Raw genomic sequence first — 23882 nt, forward strand, 5'->3', positions numbered from 1 at the left:
AACTACAGTAGTCTGGAAAAGACCATATTTATAAGACTAAACTTGCAGGCACTGTTAGGGATTTTTCTAATGGGAGCAAGACCGGGAAAGAATAAAAGAGGAGTTACTCAAAAAGGTAATGCAGGGAATGGAAAAGATCAGATGAGTCATGCTTCTATTATTTTCTCCTCCTTCTGGCACAAAAAGAATCCCCATTTGCATTATTGCTGGAATCAGCTGTAGACTTTCTGCTGGCTATACAGTAACCCAGAACTAAACACAGTAGGTAACATAGCAAAAGTGTTTTTGTAGAAAAGAAATGGACAGAGAATATATTGATTTTAGCTTAAAAGCACAGGATTGGAACAGAAAAGATAATTCTTTGCCAGTTTTCTCATCACAAAGGTCCACACATTCTAATATAGATTTCTGATTAAATGAGGGTTTTTTTTCTGTAGTTTACATTGAAACTGTGCATGCTTTGTAACAGAAAACAGAAGGCTGAAACTACATTTTGGGTGCAGTCTGCCTAAGTTTGGCCTAAGCATGGCCCATGAGCACACCCAGTCAGGTCACTCTTTTGAATTGTGTGGAAATACTTAGTGAAAAATAACAGCAATATTATTAGAATGTGTTTGGGTGAATTTTGCATGTTTATATCTACTGTAAAGCTCCTCAGCTGGCAGGCTGGGTATATCTTCTGTGTCTTACTTCCCATTTTGCAGAAAGAGAATAACAATACTCTTATCAATTTAGTCTGGAAGTTGTTTGTGTGGAGTCTGTCTCCTAGTATATGAATAACATGTTTTTGCTATAAGGAAGCCTTGAACCCATGTGTCTTCTAAGCTCTAGTATAAGGCAATTTTTTTTTTAAATCTGTTTCACAGCAATTTTAAGATCCCTTCAGCCTGTAGCAGTTTCTCGTCAAGACCCTGACTCACGGAAGAACACGGTTGCTGAGATAACTAGGCGAGCATTATCGAGAGGCCAGTGGCCACAGGTAATAAGTACACCACTAACTTTTCATCTATCATGTATTGCCATTCCCTATTCTTTGTGCATCACAATGTCAAAAGTGGCCAGCTGGATAGGATTCCTAAAATGTACAGAAATTAAGTCAGCTCTCAGGTATATGACTGGGTTAAAAAGGGAAAAATCTGGTGTCCAGAAGGAGTTTTGTTGTGACAAAGGGATCAGTTAAATCCAACCAGTACCAATTGCTGTTGCAAATGCAAATGCTCCTGACTTTCTCTTTTCCATTTTCAAGTCTTAACATGCTGCCTTCAGTGTAGCAGGTGAATTGCATTGGTATGTGTGGATCAGTATTCTGAAGTTAGACCACAGAGCTGTGCTCACACCAAGTAGAGGATGAGCAGTTGATCAGATGGGTAATCCAGACTCCAAGATCAGTACAAGCAGTTCTTTAGCCCAAAACTTCAGTTTCTCACATAGAGTATAGATTAGGTGGAGCTCAGTTCACTCTTCAAGTTAATAATGCACTAAACCCAAGGTTTTTAATTGATCTGAACTGTGGGAGGATTTTGGCATGACAGCAATAGTTATTACTTCTGCAGTGTTTCCCATGGTCATTCCAAGCTGTTCTGCTTCCTGGTCCTGGATGGCTTTCTATCTGGAAGAGCTAATGGGGCAGGGGCTGATCAGGAGGGAGGAGAGAGTTGAGGCAGCAGCTCTGCTGCTTATATGAAAAGCAGAGGCCTGGGGTGGAAATCTACGTCCTTTGGAAGAAGAAAGACTGGGAGTAGTTGTGCATCTACTAACATCTCATTTGGGAGTGCCTTTCTGCTTTCTTTTTGTTGCATTGACTGATCTCACATTGCCTTCAGATGCTGTGAATACGATGTCATTGCCATGCTGCTGGACAAATCCAGTCAGTGATAATATAAAACCCTTCTCCAAACATCTCCTGTGCAGATTTTTGTATAAACTCATGCTTTGTCTTCTGAATTACCTCTTGACTTGTTTTCTTGGGGATTAATTTACTCGAAATAAAACCAGAAAGTGACTGGTTCAGTAGCTGAAGTTACAAGGTCTCTTTATTCATAGTTGGATACTCCCTAAATGACTAAGAAAAATTAATTTTCCTTCACTTTTGTTCCACTGAGTGACTTTTGAGGAGAATTAAGAGGCAAGTGGAGATAATAGACTTCAGTAGGAGGTAGTATCAGTGACTGCTAGACCTGCTGTTTACTGCTCTACTTTCTGAACAGTCTCTAGAAATAGAAACCATTTAAGTAGGGAAGACCAACACTTGCCATTTTTTTGGTAATGGCACTATTTACACATTTCATCCATTTTACTTCATAAGTACCTTTCTAAAAGCTTTTTTAACATTTAGAGTACTTTGGCTCATAAATTTGTTTTTCTAATACAATTACTTTAAATAATTTTAGAACCTATTTTTTGAAATTTGTCAGTTAAACATGCACATGCCAATTTTTTTAATACTGGGCTTACAGGCTGCCCTGGTGCTTATGATTTGCTAAACTGTTTTAGGTGAATGCCCTGGTAGACCTGATCTCTGCTGAAAGCAGCATGAGGAGGAAAGGGAAATGGGCTCCTGCACCAGTGCTGCACTCAGGATGAAACCTAGATACATATCGTGGCATAAATAGATTATGAGTCAAGTAATCTGGGAATCTCCAAGACTGAGTCAGCAGTACAGCTGAGGGCGTCACTGGGTGATTCCTAGTCCTGTGCCCTGGCCACTCTTTCTGATTACAGGATGTGTCGTGGAGGACTGGCTGTAACGTGCTGTGTGCAGTTGCCTCTGTCATACCCGTGAACAGTGTGTGTCCCTTGGGTGTGACCTGCTGAGGCCTCTCTCACAGCTAGCCTTCACCTGTTCATTCAGACTGAAGTGGGAGCACACCTTGATCCAGACCATTTTGTGCTGGGGTGTTTTTAGAATGCTGCTTAGGATCCTGTAGTTTTATGAGAAATACAAAGCTTGTGTTCCCTAGGGGCCACATTCAGTGTGTCACACTGCAGTTCACAGTGCACTTCATGTACTATCTCAGACACTGATTCAGAAACCTTCTGGGTGCTGGTGTGTCTGAGTCACTGGGGTTCAGAGGCTGCTGTGGTGTGTAATGCCTTCAGAGCTCTGCCTCACAGCACATGCCTTCTCTGCCTTTTGCTCTGCTGCTCAAGCTGTGTTCTCATCACAGCTGGCATCTCACTGATAGCATCTCCACCTGTAAATGCCCAAATACCTCGTGCACTTCCTTTCAGCCCAAACTCCTGTATTTACACACCCAGCAGCTCAATAAGGAACTGCTGTCAGAGGAAGAATTGTATTATTACCAACACTAAAAGGACAAGTGAAACACTTAAAGCTTTTGTACCATATTTCTGAACTGATAAAGGCCTTTCCCCAGAACTCCTTTCTTGGAAAGCATTGGTTTCCAAATCAAGATGGACCAGGTTAATAATATTGTGAGCATCCTTCATTAATATGTTTGTTTCCTTTGGAAACAGTAATGATATTCTTGTAATACAGTACAACAGGTCACAGAGCTTGCATGAGATCAGGTCAGCCTGTGCATAACAGGTACAAAGGTATAATCCTTTTATGAAATATATGTGTATGTATATATTTTTCTCTCTCTTTAAATCCAAGATACTGATTTTCCCAGAAGGCACCTGCACAAACCGATCCTGCCTGATCACATTCAAACAAGGTGAGAGATTTTATCATGTTGTTTTTGGAAAAAAATATGTGCTGTTAATTTGATAGCTGTAGTAAGGACTGAACTTATGGACATCATCCACAACAACAGTGTTGTAATCCCTTACTTTATTAAAGTTTCAGTGGCACTAAACCCACTCTTTTATACTAGTCAGCTTACCTCTCTGGTTTGTGGTGTTGTGTAGGATGCAAAGTATCTGTGACGTATATGAGTAGTTAGTTGGGGGATTTTTCTGGGTACAGTTTTCATCTACTTTATTTACTCAGAAACTCAGCTGTGATTGTTATGAGATAAATGTATGAACTTACATGATATTCTTTTATCTCAGCTGACAGTTGGGCTGTCTTAGATTCCTGTAAATTTTGCCATGCAAGTCTTAGCAGCCAAGTTAAAAAATGTCTTTGTGTAGCACTTAGCAAGCAAGGACAACTAATCATTTTTGACAGAGAAACATACTTCATTGCACCACTGATCATTAGATTGTTGTGATGCCCTTCAGTTAAAGGAGAGCAACATGACTGTTTTACAGTGTCTTGGGTGGAAGTGTTAAAAACCATTACTACGTGGCCAGATCCGTATCACTTGTGATGATAAGAGCACTTTGTGATTCAGAAAATGCTCAAAAGCCTTGTGAGCATCTCATCCTTTGTAATTAATGCCCTTCAATGGGGAAATAATGCACAGAAAATAAGTTTAAACAGTCCAGGGATCTTGGGCAGCTTTCTCCTTGAGATGGAGCTGAACCCTTTTCTGTCACCATATCTTGCTGGTTGTGCTGCTAATTTAAAAACAAATAAAAAACCAAAAACCCAACCTACAATGTACATAAAACCCAAATCAAACAACAAACAAAGAACTGAAGTAGAGCACATCTCATTTTCCTTGTGTTTTTAAAAATGTCTCCTTCCAGGTACTGTTGTCTGAAATAAATCACTTAAAGTTCCCAATTGCTGTATCAAGCTTAGTTGTAACAATTAGTTCTAATTTGTGGCTTCAGGTGCCTTTGTTCCACGAGTCCCTGTCCAACCTGTGTTACTCCGATACCCCAACAAGCTGGTGAGCAGAAGACTTTTCTGTTACTAACTAATAATACCGAAGGCAAAAGTCTGATTTAAGTGGTACCTACAATAAATAGTTTGCATTGTCACTGAAGATTATATTGTCCTGAGCTTTAGCATTGAAGAGCTCCTGGGAAGCAGCCAGGCTTCCCAAGTGTCACCATGGTGTAGTTGCTATTCTGACTGTGAAAAATTACTGCTGGGCTTCTTAGCTAAAGGGGAAGACAGGAAAGTGTTGCGGAGGAAGTTGGAAACTTCCTGCAGTGCCACAGAGCCTGTACTTTGAAGTCTAAAATGGACACTTCCCTATTAGTCATCATTTTTTGGTTAACCTCAAAATAGACTTACTGCAAAAGGACTTGTAAAGTTTCTGAACAGAAGCAAAGCTGAGCCATGCAGTGCATCCAGCACCCCTCCTCAGGAGAGCAGCGTTGCAGATGTTCTTTTCATGCAGCATTCCTTGTGCAGCTCCACTTTACTCCGTCTGTAAGGCTGGGACCTTTTCAACTTCTTTAAATTACCTGGTCATCCAGCAAATCCAGAAAAGACCAAACTTTCCCTTCCCAATGTTTTGTTAGGATTAAACATATGGTTGTTATTGTTATTTGCAAAGACTCCTTTGTGTAATCCTTTTACAAATAAATGTCAAAAGTGCACTGCTCAAGGGGATTGGTATCGCATTTCACTGATAAGATTTAAGGATCTGCCAGTACACATTGTAAAAATAATGTATAAGAATAATAAACACAGAGAAAGGGAAAAAAAAAGAAAAACAAAATATCAAAGAAAAAGCAGGATAAATTATGCAGAAATTAGACATATTTATGAGAATGCCTCTCTAAAGGGACTGGTAAGGCCCACTGACAAAGTCTTACCCATTTTTCTTTTCCCTGCTTCTGTTGTTTAGATCAGAGGGAATGATTTACAATATCTGACTAACTATAAATGTTATTCCCAATTGTTTATAAAAGTCTGCCATGCTTATTTCCAAGTTTTTAAGGCAAGGAATCCTATTTGCCTTAACACCTTCATTTATTTTCACTAAAGGCCTATAAAAACATCATCCACTTTTACTAAACTTGTGCCTGTTTTAAATTGTAACTTACCTGCTTGCTAGCTTTCATCTGGTTTTGTCATACATTTCTGTGTTTTATTTTTTTCTTAGGATACTGTGACCTGGACATGGCAGGGCTATTCATTGTAAGTTTCTTAATCCTACTGAAAATTACATACAGAAATTTTCCCCCTGTTGCTAAACAGTCTGCCAAACAGATTCCACTAAGCCAAGGCACATGTTCTTCAAGGTGTGTTTTTATGAGGGAGAGATACCTGGGGATAATGCTGTCATGCAGTAGATTTCATATCTGAATGGCTAGAGAAAGGATTAGCAAAGGAAAGTATTATTTCCAGTTCCACCACTCTTTTTATTTTCATTTTCTCCTGTTTTGCCCATTGCATTAGAACAAAGGAAAGAAAAGTATTAAAGAGCCTTCACAACTGCACTGAAAATATGTCTGGAAAATACTTTTCACTATACAAATATTCATTAAAATGTGCATTTTCAGAATCCATATACCACATTTTCATGTGGAATATGTAGTGTGTCTAATTACAGTAGTCCTGATTTTCTAACATTTGTAAGGCGGCTAATTTTGAAACACATCTGGACTAGCGGAGCAGATCCTAAGCACCTTTTAAGCTATCTTAAATATTTTATATATATATATATATTTATAATATATATATAACATGTATATATTATAATATATAGAAATATATAAGAAATATATAAAAATATATATATAGATACACACACTTTTTTAATATATATAATCCTAACATCTTCACACTTAGACAATGGACATGATGAAATGTCCATTTTGGTTTCCCAAGATTTTTTTCCTGTTTCTACTATTGCTGATACATTTATCAGCTTACTGAGACTAATGAACATTGCTAATTCAGTACGTGCTACAGATTTCCTCCATGGAGGATTTACACTGAAAGATTAAAATAGAGCTGTACCTTCAGTTATGATAGATGGAGTAGAAATAGGCAAAGAAAGAAATTAAATCAGAGGTATTCCCGTGGGAGGGAGGAGGCTGCCCATTCAGTCAGAATGGAGAAATGCTCTGAGCCTGGTGGCTGGATGGTGAAGGCTCAGATCAAAACCTGTGAGCAGGTGAAAGGAGAGAATGGATGGGTGGAGAAGAATCCATAGATTCTTAATAAAAGTACCTGGGACCAGGAGAAGAATATTCCCTGCACAAACATGGAGACCACAAAATGCAAAACTGTCTCTTTGTAAAACTTCCTGGATATTGTGGCCAGAACAGGACAGTACTGGTCTCCTCAGAAAGCTCCTGACATAGTTCCTGCTTTCACTTACTACTTATCTCTTACTTTTGTGCTTTACTGGGAGGAATACTGTTAGAAAATCAAGCATTAAGAGTGGACTTGTGCAGGAGATAGACAGAATCCCATGGGTTCTCTCACCTTTTCCCTTTTCTTTTTTGTCCAAAACAAGAACAGGGAAAGACTGCTTGAAAGTTTTCTGTTATAGCATACCTGTTGTAAAGATCAAATGTGCATTTCTGCTTAAAAATCATAGTGAAAAGAGCAAGTCTGAAGTGACTGTGCTTATCCTCTTTAGCAGTTCCTTCCTCCCCCGAGCTTATCCATTGATCCTAAAATTTGTGACTTTTTAAAAAAGCACTGATGGTCCTGACCCTACTGGCCTTTCATTAACATGTCTGTGTAAATTTTACTGTAATTTGAAAAAATGACTAGCAAATACTAACAAATCCAGTTATGCTTAAGGAAGTTACTGGTCCTATTTTGCAGTTCAGATAATAAAATAAGAAGTAAAGCTTCTTTTCAGAATCAAAGCTCTTAAAGTTTAAAATCCAGTATCCATGGACCTTCTTAAAGAGAGGGAGACATTTTGCTGGCCAAAGAGCTGTGCAGAATTGTTAATGTGCATGGGAGCAGACAACAGTTTGCCTACCCTGTGAGCAAGCAGCAGCTATATGCAGAAGCCCTGTTAGAAAAAATGTGAAAAGTAACTTTTTGGGAAACTTCACTGCAAGGTACTTAAAAACCTTGCCTAATACTGGCTTTGGTTTTTTGTGTTTTAAAATGTTTGATCTACTGACATGCAAATTCTTCTGTTTTAAATAAGTAAAATTTATTTTTCTCCCTCTTTGCCTGCAGTAAAGAGCTGTGCATAATGACACTGTGTCAGATCTTCACAAGATTAGAAGTTGAGGTAAGAATTGGAAATACTTTTGTATTAAGATTTAGCAACCAGGGAATTTCTGCTTTAATATATTCACACTATAATGCATTATTCACATTATTAGTTATTTTTAGTGAACGATAAACAAATGTCTCAGAACCAAGAACAAGCATCATAGTAAGTAATAGATTTAATTTGTTGTCCATATGTTTGTATCATTCTGAAGAGTTTCTAATACAGCTGCCAGAAATGTCTTTATTTTTAGAGCATTATAAAATCACTGTTAATTATCACCACATGAATTCTACAGATGTTAAAACTAAGAATTAACATACATTCTTGTCAAAGGTAACAGCTTCTTTTTCCCACCTTCCCATTTCTCTGATCCCTTCGAAGTAAAATTCTCTTCCTCACTGGAAGACTGGACTCTCATAGATTTCTACAACTAAGAGCCCATTCAAGTACTTGTGCTGAGCCTCATATAAGGAACCAGTTCCCTTGATCATTAAATCTGCTGCATAGCACAGAGACAGATGAACAACAACTGAAACAACATCCACACTTCTTCATGTGAGCACCCACCCTCTAACTGCTCCCTGCCAGAGAGGCAGCTTTCAAAACACATTCCTTACCAGACCACAAAGGATTGTCAGTGTGGACTAAGTTGGTTTAGGAACCTGAGGAAGGGGAGAAAATGACACGTTTTGCTGTTTATTTGCAAAACACAGGATTTAGCAGAGTCCAAAGCTTTGTGAATACAAGCAGTGTTGTTACTGCTAACAATTAGCAATCTAGTCTGTGTTGTGGAACATTGAAATTCACTTTGAGGGAACATCTTGTTACTGTATAGTGCATGCATTAGACACATATTTGTAGAGGGTGTAATCAAGAGATAATTCTCCTAATAATTTTGTGCAGTAGGGCATAGCTATGTGATGTATATACATGGGAGCAAGAAACAGTTAATGTAGCCCTTCCAATAGAAGGAAGAGCATCATTTTCCATACTTCAGAACAGACCTCAAACTTGTTTTTTAGAAAATAAATTTCACGTTCCAAGAGATGAAACTGAAACATGAAAAAATTTGCAGCTTTCACAGCAGCATGTGTCCCCACAATGAAACTAACTTCTTAGCATCACTGCAAAAACCTTTCAGTTTCTAAAAACAGAAGGGACACATTTTCCTGTGGAAGTAGGGGATCCAACTATTCCTTTTAGAAGTGGACATTTCTGTTGCTGTCCCATGCTGTGTGCAAGTAGCCTCTCCACTCCCACCAGTCTTGCAGTGCCTCTAACTGCTGTGCAAGAGCATTGATGGGCTCCAGGGCTAACACACTGGGATATTGAACATGAAACTGAGCCTGACAGTGAGTTTTAGGGCTGCAAAAAATACAGCAATTGGCAAATTCTGTAAGAAGAGAGACTAGGTCACAAACAGAACAGAGAAATATTTTTGCTATTGAAAGAGGTGTGAAGAATTTTCTTACAGGACTGAATTTGACTGGTAGGATGTACTTGCCACACTCCAGCAGATAAGCAGCTGAGGTGTTAGATCATGCAGCCACTGCAGGAGGTCAAGAAACCAAATTCTTGCTCCTCAGCTGTTGTTTCTGGCAAACAGGTTTTATGAATAATTGTAGGGGGTTTTTTTGAAGGGGATGAAGGTGGTGTTTAAGCTGCCAGGAATTTACATTGCTCTGTGAGCAAGACCTCAGCCTCAAGTGAAGTAATGACCACTTTCAAAACCATGACCATGTTTGCGTAGATAAACCTGGAGTTATGACTTCTTCTTACCCAGGGACGTCAGAGATTTCGGTGTACTGTGTGCCTGGGCTTTCTCAGTTTAAGAGTTATGTGACTTCTGAAGGGGAGTTGTAATAACCAGGAACCTATTTCAGACCTTGAACAAAGCTGGCAACTGCTTGCAGAAGGAATGAAATCTCAAATATTCCTGTGAACAGCTGGACTTCTCCTCTCCTTAGAGGGGACACAACCTTTAATTATAAACTGAAAATTTTTATGGTTATTTGACAGATAACCAATTCCATAAACTCACTGATTTTAATCATAAAGAGAAAGCATTCCTTAAAAACAAACTTTAAATGGCTGTTCAGGACAAACTATGTTTATATGGGACAGTTAGCACTATAATAATGCATCACCAGCAACTGCAGTATAACTAAAGCAACACACTGGCACATAATTAACAACTTTCTTCCAATGAACCATGAGCAACATCTTATTTTGGAATCTTTGATTTCTAGGAATTAAGGGCAGGGTGCAGAGCAGCAGAACTCAGATGAATTATAACCATAGCTGGGGAAAGGCACAGTAAACAGAACTGTGAGCAAACACTGAAGAAGAAAGGAAAGCACTCCTCCACACACACTATTTTGCAAACAGGTGCTGGTTCATGCCACAATAGATAATAGTTCATCTAGAGGCTATTTTGGTGACAAGGTACTTCCAAGTTCTTACATAATAATACTGAATCCTCAATAGTAAACAAGTTTCCATTTAGATAACTGGGGTGTTTCCTAGGCGTGGTAGGAGAGGGGGTTTTTTATATTTTGGTTGGAGTTCCAAAATTGTATCCAGTTAGTGTGCTACTTACAACTCAGAACTATGATTCCTTAATGTTTTTGTTGGGGGGGAAATGTACAGGAAACTTGGCAGTCACATGCTGACAGATACGACTAACAGGTACAAGGTGGGACTGCAGTGTGTATTTAAAAACATTAAAACTCTCACATACACTAGTCTAATATATAACATCACTTAAAAAGGATCTTTGAAAAGAAGTGTGCAGTATTTCAAGCTCACATTCTTACCAGTGCAGCATTTAATCTTCTAAGTACGTATGTATTTGTTATACTTTCCTTCTTTGGGGAGTTGATTTTACATATTAAAGAAGCTTCTACCAATCCTTGAGAGTTTTGCAGTAAATCTCATTTGTGTGGGGAGGGCAGAGGAGGCTGAGCAGTTTCTGAGGTGGCTGAGACCTCTAGCGCCCAGTCCTTTCATTGCATGGCTGATGTTTTTCTCCTGTTCTCCCACACTCAAACAAAAACAAGAAATTGCTCATGTTCCTAATGAAGTGGTAACTATTGAATTGATTGGATAACTCATCCCTTTCAGTTTCTGCCTGTTCATGTTCCTACTGAGGAAGAAAAGAATGATCCAATTCTTTTTGCCAACAGAGTCCGACAAACCATGGCAAAGTAAGTATTTGATCATCAACAAAACCTCTGAGAACTGTTCTTTTATATCCAGCAATTCCACATATAGCCTAGCCATAAAGTACAGTTTAGTTAAGTCCCAGGTACTGTACATAGGAATTGCTCTAGATTTTCACTAAGAGGCGTCAGAATCGTATACTAGATTACCCTGATTGTTTTTACATGGAGCATAAAAAAGGTTGTCTTACATTGGAACATAGTATGTTAAATTCATAGAAAACTGGAAGAAAATTATCTCTCCTTGTTCGGCAAGGATGAGTGGGTGGTGGTTTGTTCTCCAGCATTACTGGGCTGCATTTACAAGATTGTAAATCATAAAACCTCATGGTGCTGCTACTCATAACATAGTTTCATGGTGTGGTTTCACAGTTTCATGAAATGGTGTATATTGCTTTGTCCTACCTGCAGCAGTGCAAGAATAAATTACCATTTGTTTCACATATCAGAGAAGGGAAACCATCTACAAAAAGTTGTTTTCATATATACGAAATTATTTTGCTTTTCCTTAATTTTATTTCAGTGCTTTGAATGTGCCAATCACTGATCACACTTTTGAAGATTGCAGACTGATGATTTCAGCAGGGCAGTTGACTTTACCTATGGAAGCTGGGCTGGTGGAGTTCACCAAAATTAGCAAGAAACTCAAGTAAGGGAAGTTTTATTGCTTGGTCACATAATTACTAAAGTGCTGCAGGTGTTGGTGGCTGTCTGCCAAAGGTTAAATAACCAGAAAACAGACTTGGCCATGTGTAATATAGTGTATTTCTGCATACAACTTACATAAATTACAAGGAAATCAGAGATGAGGAAAATCCCAGTAAGGAATAATCCGGAATAATTTTTGTCACCACTGTTGCAGGAGAAAAGATTATTCTTACCAAAGGGTGAGAAAAGTAGAGCACTCAATAGTAATCTTGGTGGAAATTTAAATTGCTTTAGTGGTGAGGCACTGGCAGCTTGTAGCAGGAAGTAAAAAGCCTTTTTTGGCCTTGAAGTTTCCAGCCTGAAACTTCAGCTTGCTGTTCTTAGTTTTACTGCGCAGCCATGTGTCACTAGTGATGTCAGTTTTTTCTGTCTGGATACAGTGGGATTTAAGGACTGAGCCATGTAACCATACTCCATCAAATAACCTGGCATAGCTGTGGTGAAATCTGAATGTGTCCAATAAATCTTGCCTTATTATTAAGTGTTATATATCCATTTATAGAATTCCATCTGGAATAGTTACATGGCAGCCCTAATTATTCTTACCAAGGTGCAGTGGTGTATTTTGCAGAGATCTGACTGTTCTGAGGCTCTAGCAATATTGGTGTTTGCGTAGAGAGCTTGCTAATAGAGCGGAGACCTGCTCCCTCTGTCAAATGGTAATTAAAAGCTCTCTGCTGGAGCAGCCTAGTAATTGGACAGACAGTTCTAGGTTTGAGAAATTATTCTATGGAAGTCTGACATACCCAAGCATAGAACTGCCTGCTTTTAATATTAATAACCAGAGAGGAGCAGTCCTTAATTACTGATTTTAAGTAAAATATCTGGTCTGAAGTACAGCATTAGAAATGCTGTACACACATGCCCTGTTTGGCAATTTTTCACCTTTGAACACTGTAATGACTCCTACTGAAATTCCATCTGTCCGAGAACTGCTGTATAGAAATATCTCCTCTCCCTCATGTTTGCATAGCCTAAAATGGAATCATGTCAGAGAGCAGTTGGATACTTTTGCTGCTATTGCAAGTGCTTCCAAAGGGGGAAGAATTGGAATTGAGGAATTTGCCGAGTACTTGAAGCTGCCTATTTCAGATGTCCTCAAAGAGCTGTTTCTACTTTTTGACAGGGTGAGTAATTGGTTAACTGACTTGATGACAATATTTTGTTAGAAATCACGTACCAGAAGGATATTTATTGTAATTCATTATGTCCAGCTCAGTAAATGCTTCTTGGTTAACAGTTTCTGTAAGCAAGGTAGGTGACTTAAAGTTTTGTTCATAAGTTTCAGTGGAGAAAACATTCTTTAGTTTCTGCCTTGTGAGATGGCAGCCATACCTTGGACCAAGTTACTGCACCAGTATCAGACAATAGCTGAATATTTTCCTTTGCTGACTGCAGATTTTGATCTTAAGTACATTTTGATAGCTTAGCTAGCTTTTGTAATTAATTAGATAATTTAAGGCAGAGTGAAGCTAACTGGAATGTTAACTGGAACACTGCAGTGCTCCTGCTGTGCTTGTAAAGGGTGCTGTTAGACTTTACAGGGACTCCTCTTGCTTCTCTCTGGCCATAAAGGGGGCTGTGTGTTAAGATGATCATTAAGGCTTTACCCCTAGTCAGTGCTAATCTCCTCTCTCAGTGTCCAATTCTCTCCTCTCTGAGGATGACAAAAATGGCTGCATTTCTCTCTATACCAGAAGCATCAATGACTAGAGCAGAGATAGAATTAATCTTACTTCTAGGCCTCCACATGTGCTGCAGTGCACACAGCCTGTTGTCCTGCAAGTGCCTGTGGACTGGAGGTTTTCTTTTACCATAAAAGCTTTCCCAACTCACCATCACTCTTCCTGATCAGTTAGCCTTAGCAGTACACCTGTCCTTGAGATGCCATGGTATATGCTGATTAAAACTGTTAAAGGATTTTTCCACATAAAAAGTTTTTACAAGCTCTAAAATAGGAAAGAGTCAAACATATTTCCTGATCTGCTGAATGCCTTGAAGCTCTAGCAGAGCTAGCTACTCATCCTTTTGTCATTCCTGCTTCCGCATCTTGGACCATTGGCTCCTGAGGCATGTACTCTGAGTCCTGAAGCACAGTACCTACATCAGAAATGTGCAGTGGCAACCAGAATAATTAAGGGCAATCATACTCCTTTCACTTTCTTTATATGGTGCAACATCAATGACTAGAACCAGCAAAGTAATGCTCAATTCCCTAAAATTTTGAGGGAATAAAAGATTGTGAAAACAAAGTGCAAGGCTGCATTCACCTTTAAGAAGATCAGCACAACTGAGGAACAGCCACGCTCATCTAATAAAGCTGTTTTCAAATTGCTTCAGGTATGGGCACAAGCATTCTGAGACTTCTGCTTTGTTGGTTTCAACCTCATTATTTTTTTTTTTCTCTAAAATGGTTCCTCAAATCACATAAACATAACAATGCACAGGAGAAATTAAATAGGGGCGTATCAACACCTGACAGAAACTAGTGAGACATTACTGGCAGCCAGAAACATGCACAGACACGGTGAAGTCTAAGCATGCAGATAAGCTGTGTTTTGCCCACACCCAAGTCAGACACAAAACAGCTTCAGAGAGCTACAGAACACTGGATCTCCGAGTATCTCACTTCAGAAAATCTTCACGATGTTCCTTGCTAAAGCTTTGCTGAGTGGAGGAAGTGGAAGTAGTCGTGGAGGAAGCCTTGCACGTGGCCTTGGAGGGCTCCTAACAGGAGGTGGAGGTGCAGGGAATATTGGAGGACTTGTTGGAGGTCTTGTCAACCTTATAAGTGAAGCAGCAGCTCAGTATAATCCAGAGCCACCTCCACCTCCTCGCAATCATTTTACAAATGTGGAAGCTCAGGAGAGTGATGAGATCAGACAATTTCGTCGCCTGTTTGCCCAGCTGGCTGGAGATGATATGGAAGTGTGTGCCACCGAGCTAAGGGACATCCTGAACAAAGTCCTTTCCAGACACCAAGACTTGAAGGCGGATGGCTTTACCTTGGACACCTGCCGTAGCATGGTCGCCGTCATGGACAGCGATGCAAGCGGCAAACTGGGCTTTGAGGAGTTCAAGTATCTGTGGAACAACGTCAAGAAGTGGCAATGTGTGTACAAGCAGTATGATGCTGGTCAGTCAGGCGCTGTTGGGAGAGCCCAGCTGCCAAACGCCTTGAAGGCTGCGGGGTTCCAGCTGAACGAGCAGCTGTGCCAGCTGATCGTGCGCAGGTACGCCGCCGAGGACGGCAGCATGGATTTCAACAGCTTCATCAGCTGCCTGGTGCGCCTGGACAGCATGTTCCGGGCCTTCAAGGCCCTGGACCAAGATGGAAGTGGGCACATCAGAGTGACCATTGAAGACTGGCTGCAGCTGACCATGTATTCGTGAAGGTGTGGCAAAGAAGTGGCTTTGTGTGGAAGATACAGCTGGAGAACTACACTCCTCTGCTACACAGCTGTAGTCTTTGCCTTTAGTCTTTCTAAGGCAGATGTAGCTAGCGGTAGATGGCTCAGCTTCAAGTGTAGTGATTCCTCTTGTGCATGCACTAGTCTGCTTTTCTGAGGGGTCTGTGTAGGTTGTTGATTGGGCAGTTGCATAAGTTCAGAAAATTCTAGATTCTAAGGTTAGGGAATATATTTGGAAAGATCCAATATATTGCAGAGATCAAAGCTTAGTTACTTTTTCATGTAACGTGGCTTGTATAACTATTATATAAAAAAGCTCCTAAGTTTGGTGTTGATGTTGCTGTTCTGATTTGTCAGCAGTCACTAAACTGGAATAAAGGCGTTTGCCTGAAGGCAGTCACTGGTAGAGTCTTGTGCAGTTATTTCTAACAAGGGGAACAACATTAGAGTTGCAGTAACTGTAATGATCAGTGAAGTTACATAATCATTCAATTTCCTTTCTACTTCTGCTTTTTCATGATTAGCTGCTGAAGCAAAACCTCAGTTTTACTGTCAGTTCTATCTTGTGGCCAGGACAAAATTGAAGACTTATATGAGGCTACTTCTGCAATGATCTCCTTTCTACAGTTCCATGAACTAGTCTTTTCTCTCTTTCCTTCAAGCCTAAACATAGTTATAAAGCAAACAACTTAAAATACTACATTTATATTTAGCAAAACTTGAAATAATTATGCAGTCACATAGCAGACAGAGAGCCAAAGTCAACCTTTGGCTATCTGAGTGAAATTTCATCAGAGTGCAGCATCCCACTCAAGGTAGTTATGCATTTCTGGCTAAGATGTCAACTTCTGAGTAAAAAACTAAAAGTAATAACAAGAACTGTCAAAATTGCATTTCTTTGAATTAAGGATCACATTGTTGATCAAAACAGCTCTTGCAGATTTCTTGGCAAGGCTCTGCTGCTTTAAACGAAAATTGTCTCTGGTGTGTGTGAGCTGGCTGGAATGTGAAAAGATGAGTTAAATTGGCAGCCTGGCACTAGAGAGTCTTCAGATGTGAGAGTCCTCGTGCCCCTGCCCTTCCCCAGGGACACAGCAGTGACTCATTGAGAAATACCACTCGGTACCTGCAGGCCATCTGCATGTTATGGGGTACTGTGGATTGGTTTGGTTTGCAAATTTCCATAGCTTTGTTTTCTAAGTCTTGCACTTACACTTAGCAAATAGTATTTTTCAAATTGATGAGATATCCTCCCTAGTATACTTGCAGAAACCTTTTACTTGAAACCTTTTACTTGAAACTGACTTAAAATTTGTGCCCAAACTTTTTTCCTCCTGTGCTTTCTTTAATAGCAAACAGAAAAATATTCATACTATCCCAGAGAAAAGGGGCCAATTCCTTCCTAATGGCATTCAGCCTCCTCCCAGTTCTTCAGTGGAAAAGCACTCAGTTATCCATTGTGCCACGTACTGCCATTTGGGCTCTGAGTAATGGAAAAGTGAGCAGGAGGTAAAGTGTGATATCCTCCTCAAAAGTATTGATGCAGTAGTACTTTAATCTTTATACTGTATCTGGCTTGCAGTCCCTGTGCAAATCTAAATGGAGAATGCTTATGACAGTGCAACTTTCTTGTTTTCCAAAGTCTGAGATTTACTGTATTATATAAAAAAGCCAACAGCAAAACGCCAGTTACCACAGCACACTATAGGGAAAATAGTAGCAGAAAGCTGGCTTCCTTAAAGAAAACAAGAGTTGTTAAGGTTACATTATGTTTTCATTGTTTTGTGTAGCATAACTACAAATACCCAAATTCTGATGTTCTGCTTCACCATTTAGAGAACTGGAGCTTAGTTCACATGTTGCTTCCTAAAAATATTTTTGGGTACATAGGCTGCAAACATAGTTAGATATGCATAGAAAGGTAATTGCAAGTGCTTTTTGCTGTGGTGTTGCACAAGCACTTAAAGTTTTCCTGTATTTTCAGTTTAACTTCCATTTCTTTTCCCAGGCAGCAACCCCATCATTTCTCCTTAAACAGAATGCCAGAGCATTTGGAAGTTAGCCAGCATCCTTGAGTTTAGTGGAACTAGTCACAACATGCTCTTGCAAGCATAGTGGCTTTATTTCCTACTAAAATGGCTGGAGTTCTGTCAGACTGCACTCAGTTTTGATTCCTGAGTTTTCGCACTTTAGTGAAAGTAATATGACCTTTATTTTGTCTTTTTTCTTGTCGTATTTCCATGTGCAGCCACAGCTGTGTTGACTTCTTTCAGAAGTTGTTTTTAATTAAATTATTTTAAAGTTTACTTCCCAATTCTTTTACTGTGATACATATTCTTAACTTTGAAAATAAATTTTTAAAATATTCTAATCACATTGAACAATCCTTTGCTAAGAATACAGCCTGCGAAACTGTCCAAAAATAATATTCTATGGAACTTTGAACAATTCTTTTCTGCACTCTTGCTTCAGTTGTTTTAAGACTTTATATTTGTAATGTTACACTTTCAAGTTAAGTCTGTTACCTCTGAGAACTACAATACAGATAAAATACTGAAAGTCAAACTCTGCATCACAATGAGAGCTCAGACTTCTAAATAAATTGTAAAAATGTGTATGGGACATTGTCCTTTTCTAATGATTAAAAACTGTCAAAAGTTATAACCCTTAAACACCCATAAAAGTACCTTAAAAGTTCATAGCTTATATCTGTGCTCAAAGGTTTACCTGAAATTCACAGGTTTATGAAGTACAAGATGTTCAAAGTCAATCAAAAGATCAATCAAAAAGATTGCTTAGACCATCAATATAAAGAGAATAGCCCTTGTCTATGCAAAAGAGTTCTGCATTGGTTTTGGGGGCTAAATAAAATTTTATGTTAGAAGTTTTAAATCTTGTGAACAGCTTGATGATGACAGGTTAGTAATGCTGATTTCATTATATTATTACGCATATTTTGTTAATCAAGAACTGTCTGAAAATCTAAATTCAATTACTGAAATCCCTGTTTCATAGCATCCAAAATTTTCAAAGCACTCTACAGAGTAGCCTTAGTATTCTCCCCTGGCATATTGCACCGTTCAGCAGCAGAAAACCAAGAGCAGAAAGGTTAAAGTTGGCATGCTCAAGTGGGCATTAGAAGGTTGGTAGGAGAGCCAGAAATAGAATCCTGGTCTGGCTCTTTGTTGCAGATTTACCCAGCTGACCACCCCTCTCTCACATGGCTGGAAAAGTTTTGTGTTGTTCTCATATGTAGGGACTCCACTTTCTAAGAAAATGTTTTTCTTGTTGAAATGCAAAACACATTATCCACAAAGGGAACTCTGCTTTACACTTCAGTTTGCTTTTAAAACATGTTTGATGAATGCCCTTATTGTGAATATTCAAAACAATGACCTACGTGTCATCTCTATTATCTGTCATTACCTGCTCTGTGTCCCACCATATAAGATTTGCAGGTGGCTTTTGCCAAGAGCGATGTTCCCCGAAACACTCAAGAATCTTCCAGTGTGGTGACAGAAACACTGCTGACCCTGTCTGCAAATATAATGCAGCTTACACAGAATTAATCACAAATCCCATCAAAACAAGCTTCAAATGTTTTGTTGATGTAGCTTTGTAGTTAATGCATTGAAATGTTTATTCAGATCAAAACTGGAATTATTACAGAGGCTGTTCCAATGAATTCCTTGCCTTTCTGGCTTAAAAGGTAGGACAGTGCATTGGCTTTCAAGGAGCATGAAGGGCAGTGCATAGGCTTCAGAGGAAAGCTTAAGATAAACCAGGTAGATTTGGTTGTCCTTTCACTGACATATATTTTACTGCTGAAGGTTCAAACTCAAAGCAACAGCTTCACTCTTGGCCTGTTGTTTCTGCACTGTGTTATATTGGTCTCTGAACTTCAGCAAGGGCCAGTGTTGCATGCACTGCTACAGTTATCTCAAACACATGAATTCCAGTTACTCTTAGAGCCTTCCTGAAAGTCATGTACTGAAGAAAAACTTGAAGTTGTTTTAAATCTTTTTTGTTTGTGTTTTGTTTGTTCATAAAATAGAAATTTATACCCAGTTTGTAGCTATTGAAAACACATATATTGCTACTCCAGCCTTTGTATTATGGATTTAGTGAGCTTTTAGGTTTTTTTCCCAGGAAGAACAAAAACCTCAAGTATTGTAAACTGTCTTAGTGCATGTGTTGTGTTTGATTTACAGAAAAGCTTTTAAAGTGATTTGCAGTATTAACTATAACTACTGCCATGCATGTTTGGGTTACAGAATGGAGATGGCACCATCGACTTCAGAGAGTATGTAATTGGTTTGTCTATTCTTTGTAACTCAGCCAACACAGAGGAGACTATTCGGATGGCATTTAAGGTAAGTTCAATTTAGTGTAAATCTACAAACCTGACAAATCAAGACTGACTGTAAGTCTGTTAGCTTTCAAATCATAAGTTTATAGCTTCAATCTGTTATGCAAATGTGAGTAATTCTCTTAAACCAGTTGACATTTAGAGTGTGAAAGGGAGGGGAAGAATTGCAGGCATCATAGAGAAGGGTTTCAGAAGCCATCTGAAGGCACTAATGAATTTGTAACTTGGCAGGCTAACTCCAAAAATGATTCAGCAGCAATCATAGTTTTTTTTGCCTGAGGTTTTTTTCTGCTGTGATTCTTCAAGGTCACAATAGATGGAGTAATATCCTCTTGTGGGTCAAGCCTCACTAGAGTCATTGTTCTTAGCAAAGAGGAGGGAGAAAAAAAATCAAGTGCTGTTCAGGACTGGCACATTGAAAACTGGGCTGCATCTAAGAGCTGCTGGCTTGTCCTGTGGTGCCCTGATAGTACAAGCAGTCAGGAGCAGTAGCTCCTTTCACATCTCAGGTACATGCAGACAGTACATGACCAGGCATGCCCATGTTGTGAATCCTTGGCTCTTTTTTTAATAACTCTTTGACACAGATCCAGTTGTTTTACCCATTAGTTTGGTCTTATGTGCCCTATTGAACAACAGATTGCAATACCACTCATGTTCATTGTAAACTGGGTGCTTCCTAGTACTGATGCATACTTGGGAAGTACCAGAGGTTTTGTGGCAATCCATTATATCCACTAGCTTCTTTTCAGATAAGCACTAGAGCTGTTCAAGGTGATTTGTTCATTTTTAGGGATGTTTCATCAGTACAGATTCCTATGAAGAAGCAAGCCTAGCAGCTATTGTTGCTGTTCCATTGTGTTGTTTCCTAGACTATACTGTTCAGTATGTTAACAAGCATGCTGATTATAAAATCAGTAATTTGTTTTAATTTCCAGTTTCAGCACAAAACAACTGGTTTAGCTAGTAAAAGCCTGTTTCAGTCTAAAATGGAACTGTGGGTTCCTTTTGCTACTTGTTTTCAGTGCCATTAAATGTCTTTTCTTTCACAATGGCAAAGTTTGCCTGTAGCAAGTATTTAAGAATTACAGCCATTCATCCCTGGTATTTCTGCAGGGGTGATTCATAGCAGATGGTTACTGTCACTGCACTGGGCAAGATGGGATGATCAGTGTACATCAACTGCCTGCATTCCAGGAACCAAAATTCCTTGTTAATTATCATTAGTTCCTTAGTGAGTGATCAATCACATACACTAAAATTTAGGTATGTCAGTGCATAAACTGTGATAGCAAGTTTAATCTGATAGCAGATGTGCTATAACCTAATGAAAATGGAGACTAAAACCTAAGATGTTCCAGTATAGACTGGCTGAATCCAGTAGACTCAGCATAGCTCGTGGTGACAGTAAGCATACATCTTAGTTTATGTTTTATCATTTTTATATTATTTTATCCGTGAACCAACACTGTGAGGTTTGTTTGTTTGTTTTGGCAGAATGTTCATTTCCCAGCTGTAGCATGGACATTGCTCTGCAAAGTGTCTGCTTAGTCTTCTCCCAGGCTCTACAAATCCCAGGCATTGTTCATAGATCTCCTGAGTGCTAGAAAGCCACGGTGAGGGGCTAATGTGCACAGAGGGTTCATAGCCAAAGTGATGCCAAAGTATTTCTACATGTTCTGTCTCTTCCAGCTCTTTGACATGGATGAGGATGGCACTATAACAGAAAATGAGTTTGCTTCTATCATTCAGTCAGCACTAGGTCTGCCAGAGCTTGATGTTTCTGTGCTCTTTAAAGAAATAGATGCAGATGAAACTGGGAAGCTCTCCTATGGTAAGCTACGTTCTTTTGTAAGAAAGAATACTCTGACAGTCATATTGACAAGGGGTTTCCTGGTTTCCTTTTTTAATTCCCTCAAATTCCCTGATGGTTCTCATACATTGTTTCTGAGGATAACTGTTAAAACACAGACTTAGATATTTTGTGTGATACTCCTGGGTTTTCTTAGAGGGAACTAACTGGAGATCAGCTTCAGTGAAAGAAGCAGGCACTGAAATTTTCTTTGATTCTGTTGCTGCACTATAGTATCTGTGTTTTTTATTGTTTTTCAGAGGAGTTCAAGAACTTTGCACTCAAGCATCCAGAATATGCCTCATTGTTTACTACATACATAGATCTACAGAGACACCAGTTAGGTATGTTTGAGGAGCAAGACACTGAGCCACTCAAAGGCAAACACAGCCCAGTTAGAAGCACAGCCCTGGTCTCAGAAACAACACCACTTGCAAGAAATAAAGTCTGTCCTGAAGGCAGTGAAGAAGATAGCTCAAGTACCTCTGACAAAAAGGATGACTGAGAAGAGTTAAAGAATTCAGTTCAGAATTTTTTTCCCAGCTGTTTATAAGCACAACTGATGTAAAGTAGAGAAGAAAGTTAAAACATAAAAAAAAAGTTGTTTTTTTTTTTTCTTTTTTTTTTTACTTTCATATCAGGAGGAGTTATTCCTGTTTGATTGTAAGGGAAAAACCACTGTTCAATCCTTGATGTCAGTATCACAGTACTGGGAGTGTTGTTCAGTGTCTTCCAAGTTCATGCTTGCACAAAAGTAACAGGTGTGTTAAGAGGGGTTCGAGGCTGCAGCAGCAGTGCAGTGACCTCTCAGAATGGAGACTGAGGAGGCCACTTGTCTAAAAACAAGTGGTATTTTTTGTGCTGCTCAATTCCTCTACATCCCCAACATGACTTAAGGGAAAAAAATTATGCTAGTGTTTTAATTTGCAATATCACTTAGCTATTCTCAAGTTTCTGAGACAGACAAATGAGTTACAGGAAGCTGAGAGTTGAAGATTATGTTTTTTGGCTGTCCTTAGATTGCCCTTAACTACTTAGGAACCAGAAAGCTAAGCTTCTGAACAAGACATGCTGGTTCACTGATGTTAACAAAAACCACTTAAGGTCTAAAGGCTGGTGACAGATGGAAATGGCTGCACTTCTAACAACAAAAAACAAATTGGAATTCCAAGATAGCAGCTTACAGTCTAGAGGAAAATGCAGGTAGTAAGACCTAAGAATTAATGGACTATTTCAAAATAAATACCATGTTTACAGTAACAACTGTTCAGGATCACATTGGGAGGAGCATTTCAATCTTCAGCGTATTTTTTTATTCTCGCAGTTATCAACAGAGGAAAGTGACCTTGTTCTGCAAAGCTTGAAAGGCAAATATGCTGTCAAACCATAGTTCTAGTACTTAGTATCTATCTAAAGCTGTCTCCTAGAAACCATATTTGCATTATTGTGCCATTACTCAGTGTTCTTGGGGCTTGGTTCAAAACCAAGCTCTTTCTAGTCAATTATTTCAGTATATTTTGCCTCAGTCCTCTCTAGTGCACTGGAAATTGGGCCTTTACCTTTTTCCATCCTTTATCTGAATGCACTTTATGCACTATTTAAAATATATAGCTATTTAGGCAAATACTTCTCAATAAAAACTTGGAAGGAATGAAATGAGAAGATATTTTCAAATTAAAACTGGGATGAGCAAAGTCTAGACTGTCTAGTACCAATAATAACCAACTTTCAGCAGGTTTTCATATGTGAAATGGTAACCTCTGCCTCTAAGTTATTGCTTGCAGTCTGGCCACAAGTTCATTGCCATGTTTTACTTTCTCTGTTTATAATTGTGCCTCTCCTGATGTTTCATGTGCTTAAAATAAATCTATATTTTTTAAAAGACTTTACTTGAACAGCTGAGTCTTTTTAGTATAGTGGGAAGGGTACTTTGTCTACCATAAGGGGCTGGGGGGAGTTTCCTGGAAATCATGCTTAAGATGTCTTAACTTGGTAAACTCAGTGCAGCCTGAAGTTGGCATTTTCAGTTATTTGTATGGTGGCACTTTGCTTTATGGTAGGACTGGAAGAGCAGGACAGGACCAATACTCTTCCAAAGAGTTACTTCTGGTGACTACCTCAACAAGAGGGGTTATGATATAAAGGTCTGCAAATCCGTGGAGAGAGAGCACCATTTTTTGATGGAAAATAAGGTGTCACCATTTACATGTAAAATGAGTGACCTCATCCACAGCTGAGATGTAACAATCATGGCTTTGAGTATTGTGAACATTAGGAGAGTATTTTGTTCCAATTAGAGAAGGAGAAACATGAATACAGTTA

The 23882-nt window shown here is 39.0% G+C and overlaps 2 protein-coding genes across 2 annotated transcripts in view; both read left to right on the forward strand.

Annotated features, from left to right (window-relative positions):
* LPCAT2 (lysophosphatidylcholine acyltransferase 2) overlaps positions 1–23445 on the forward strand; it is a 30876-nt gene extending 7431 nt beyond the window's left edge. Inside the window, exons 4-14 of the mRNA XM_068202749.1 lie at positions 867–979; positions 3620–3680; positions 4687–4745; positions 5913–5947; positions 7961–8015; positions 11124–11206; positions 11745–11870; positions 12903–13056; positions 19614–19712; positions 21401–21542; positions 21821–23445. Coding sequence (XP_068058850.1) covers positions 867–979; positions 3620–3680; positions 4687–4745; positions 5913–5947; positions 7961–8015; positions 11124–11206; positions 11745–11870; positions 12903–13056; positions 19614–19712; positions 21401–21542; positions 21821–22065 — 1172 coding nt within the window. The 3' untranslated portion in view covers positions 22066–23445. The remainder of the gene's footprint in view (positions 1–866; positions 980–3619; positions 3681–4686; positions 4746–5912; positions 5948–7960; positions 8016–11123; positions 11207–11744; positions 11871–12902; positions 13057–19613; positions 19713–21400; positions 21543–21820) is intronic.
* On the forward strand, positions 13304–15596 carry CAPNS2 (calpain small subunit 2). Its single transcript, XM_068202750.1, has one exon. It carries the CDS (start codon positions 14576–14578, stop codon positions 15320–15322), a length of 747 nt encoding a protein of 248 aa, XP_068058851.1. The 5' UTR covers positions 13304–14575; the 3' UTR covers positions 15323–15596.
* Positions 23446–23882: the final 437 nt, after the last annotated feature.

Source organism: Anomalospiza imberbis, chromosome 12 (assembly GCF_031753505.1).
Source record: "Anomalospiza imberbis isolate Cuckoo-Finch-1a 21T00152 chromosome 12, ASM3175350v1, whole genome shotgun sequence".
Classification (NCBI taxonomy): domain Eukaryota; kingdom Metazoa; phylum Chordata; class Aves; order Passeriformes; family Viduidae; genus Anomalospiza; species Anomalospiza imberbis.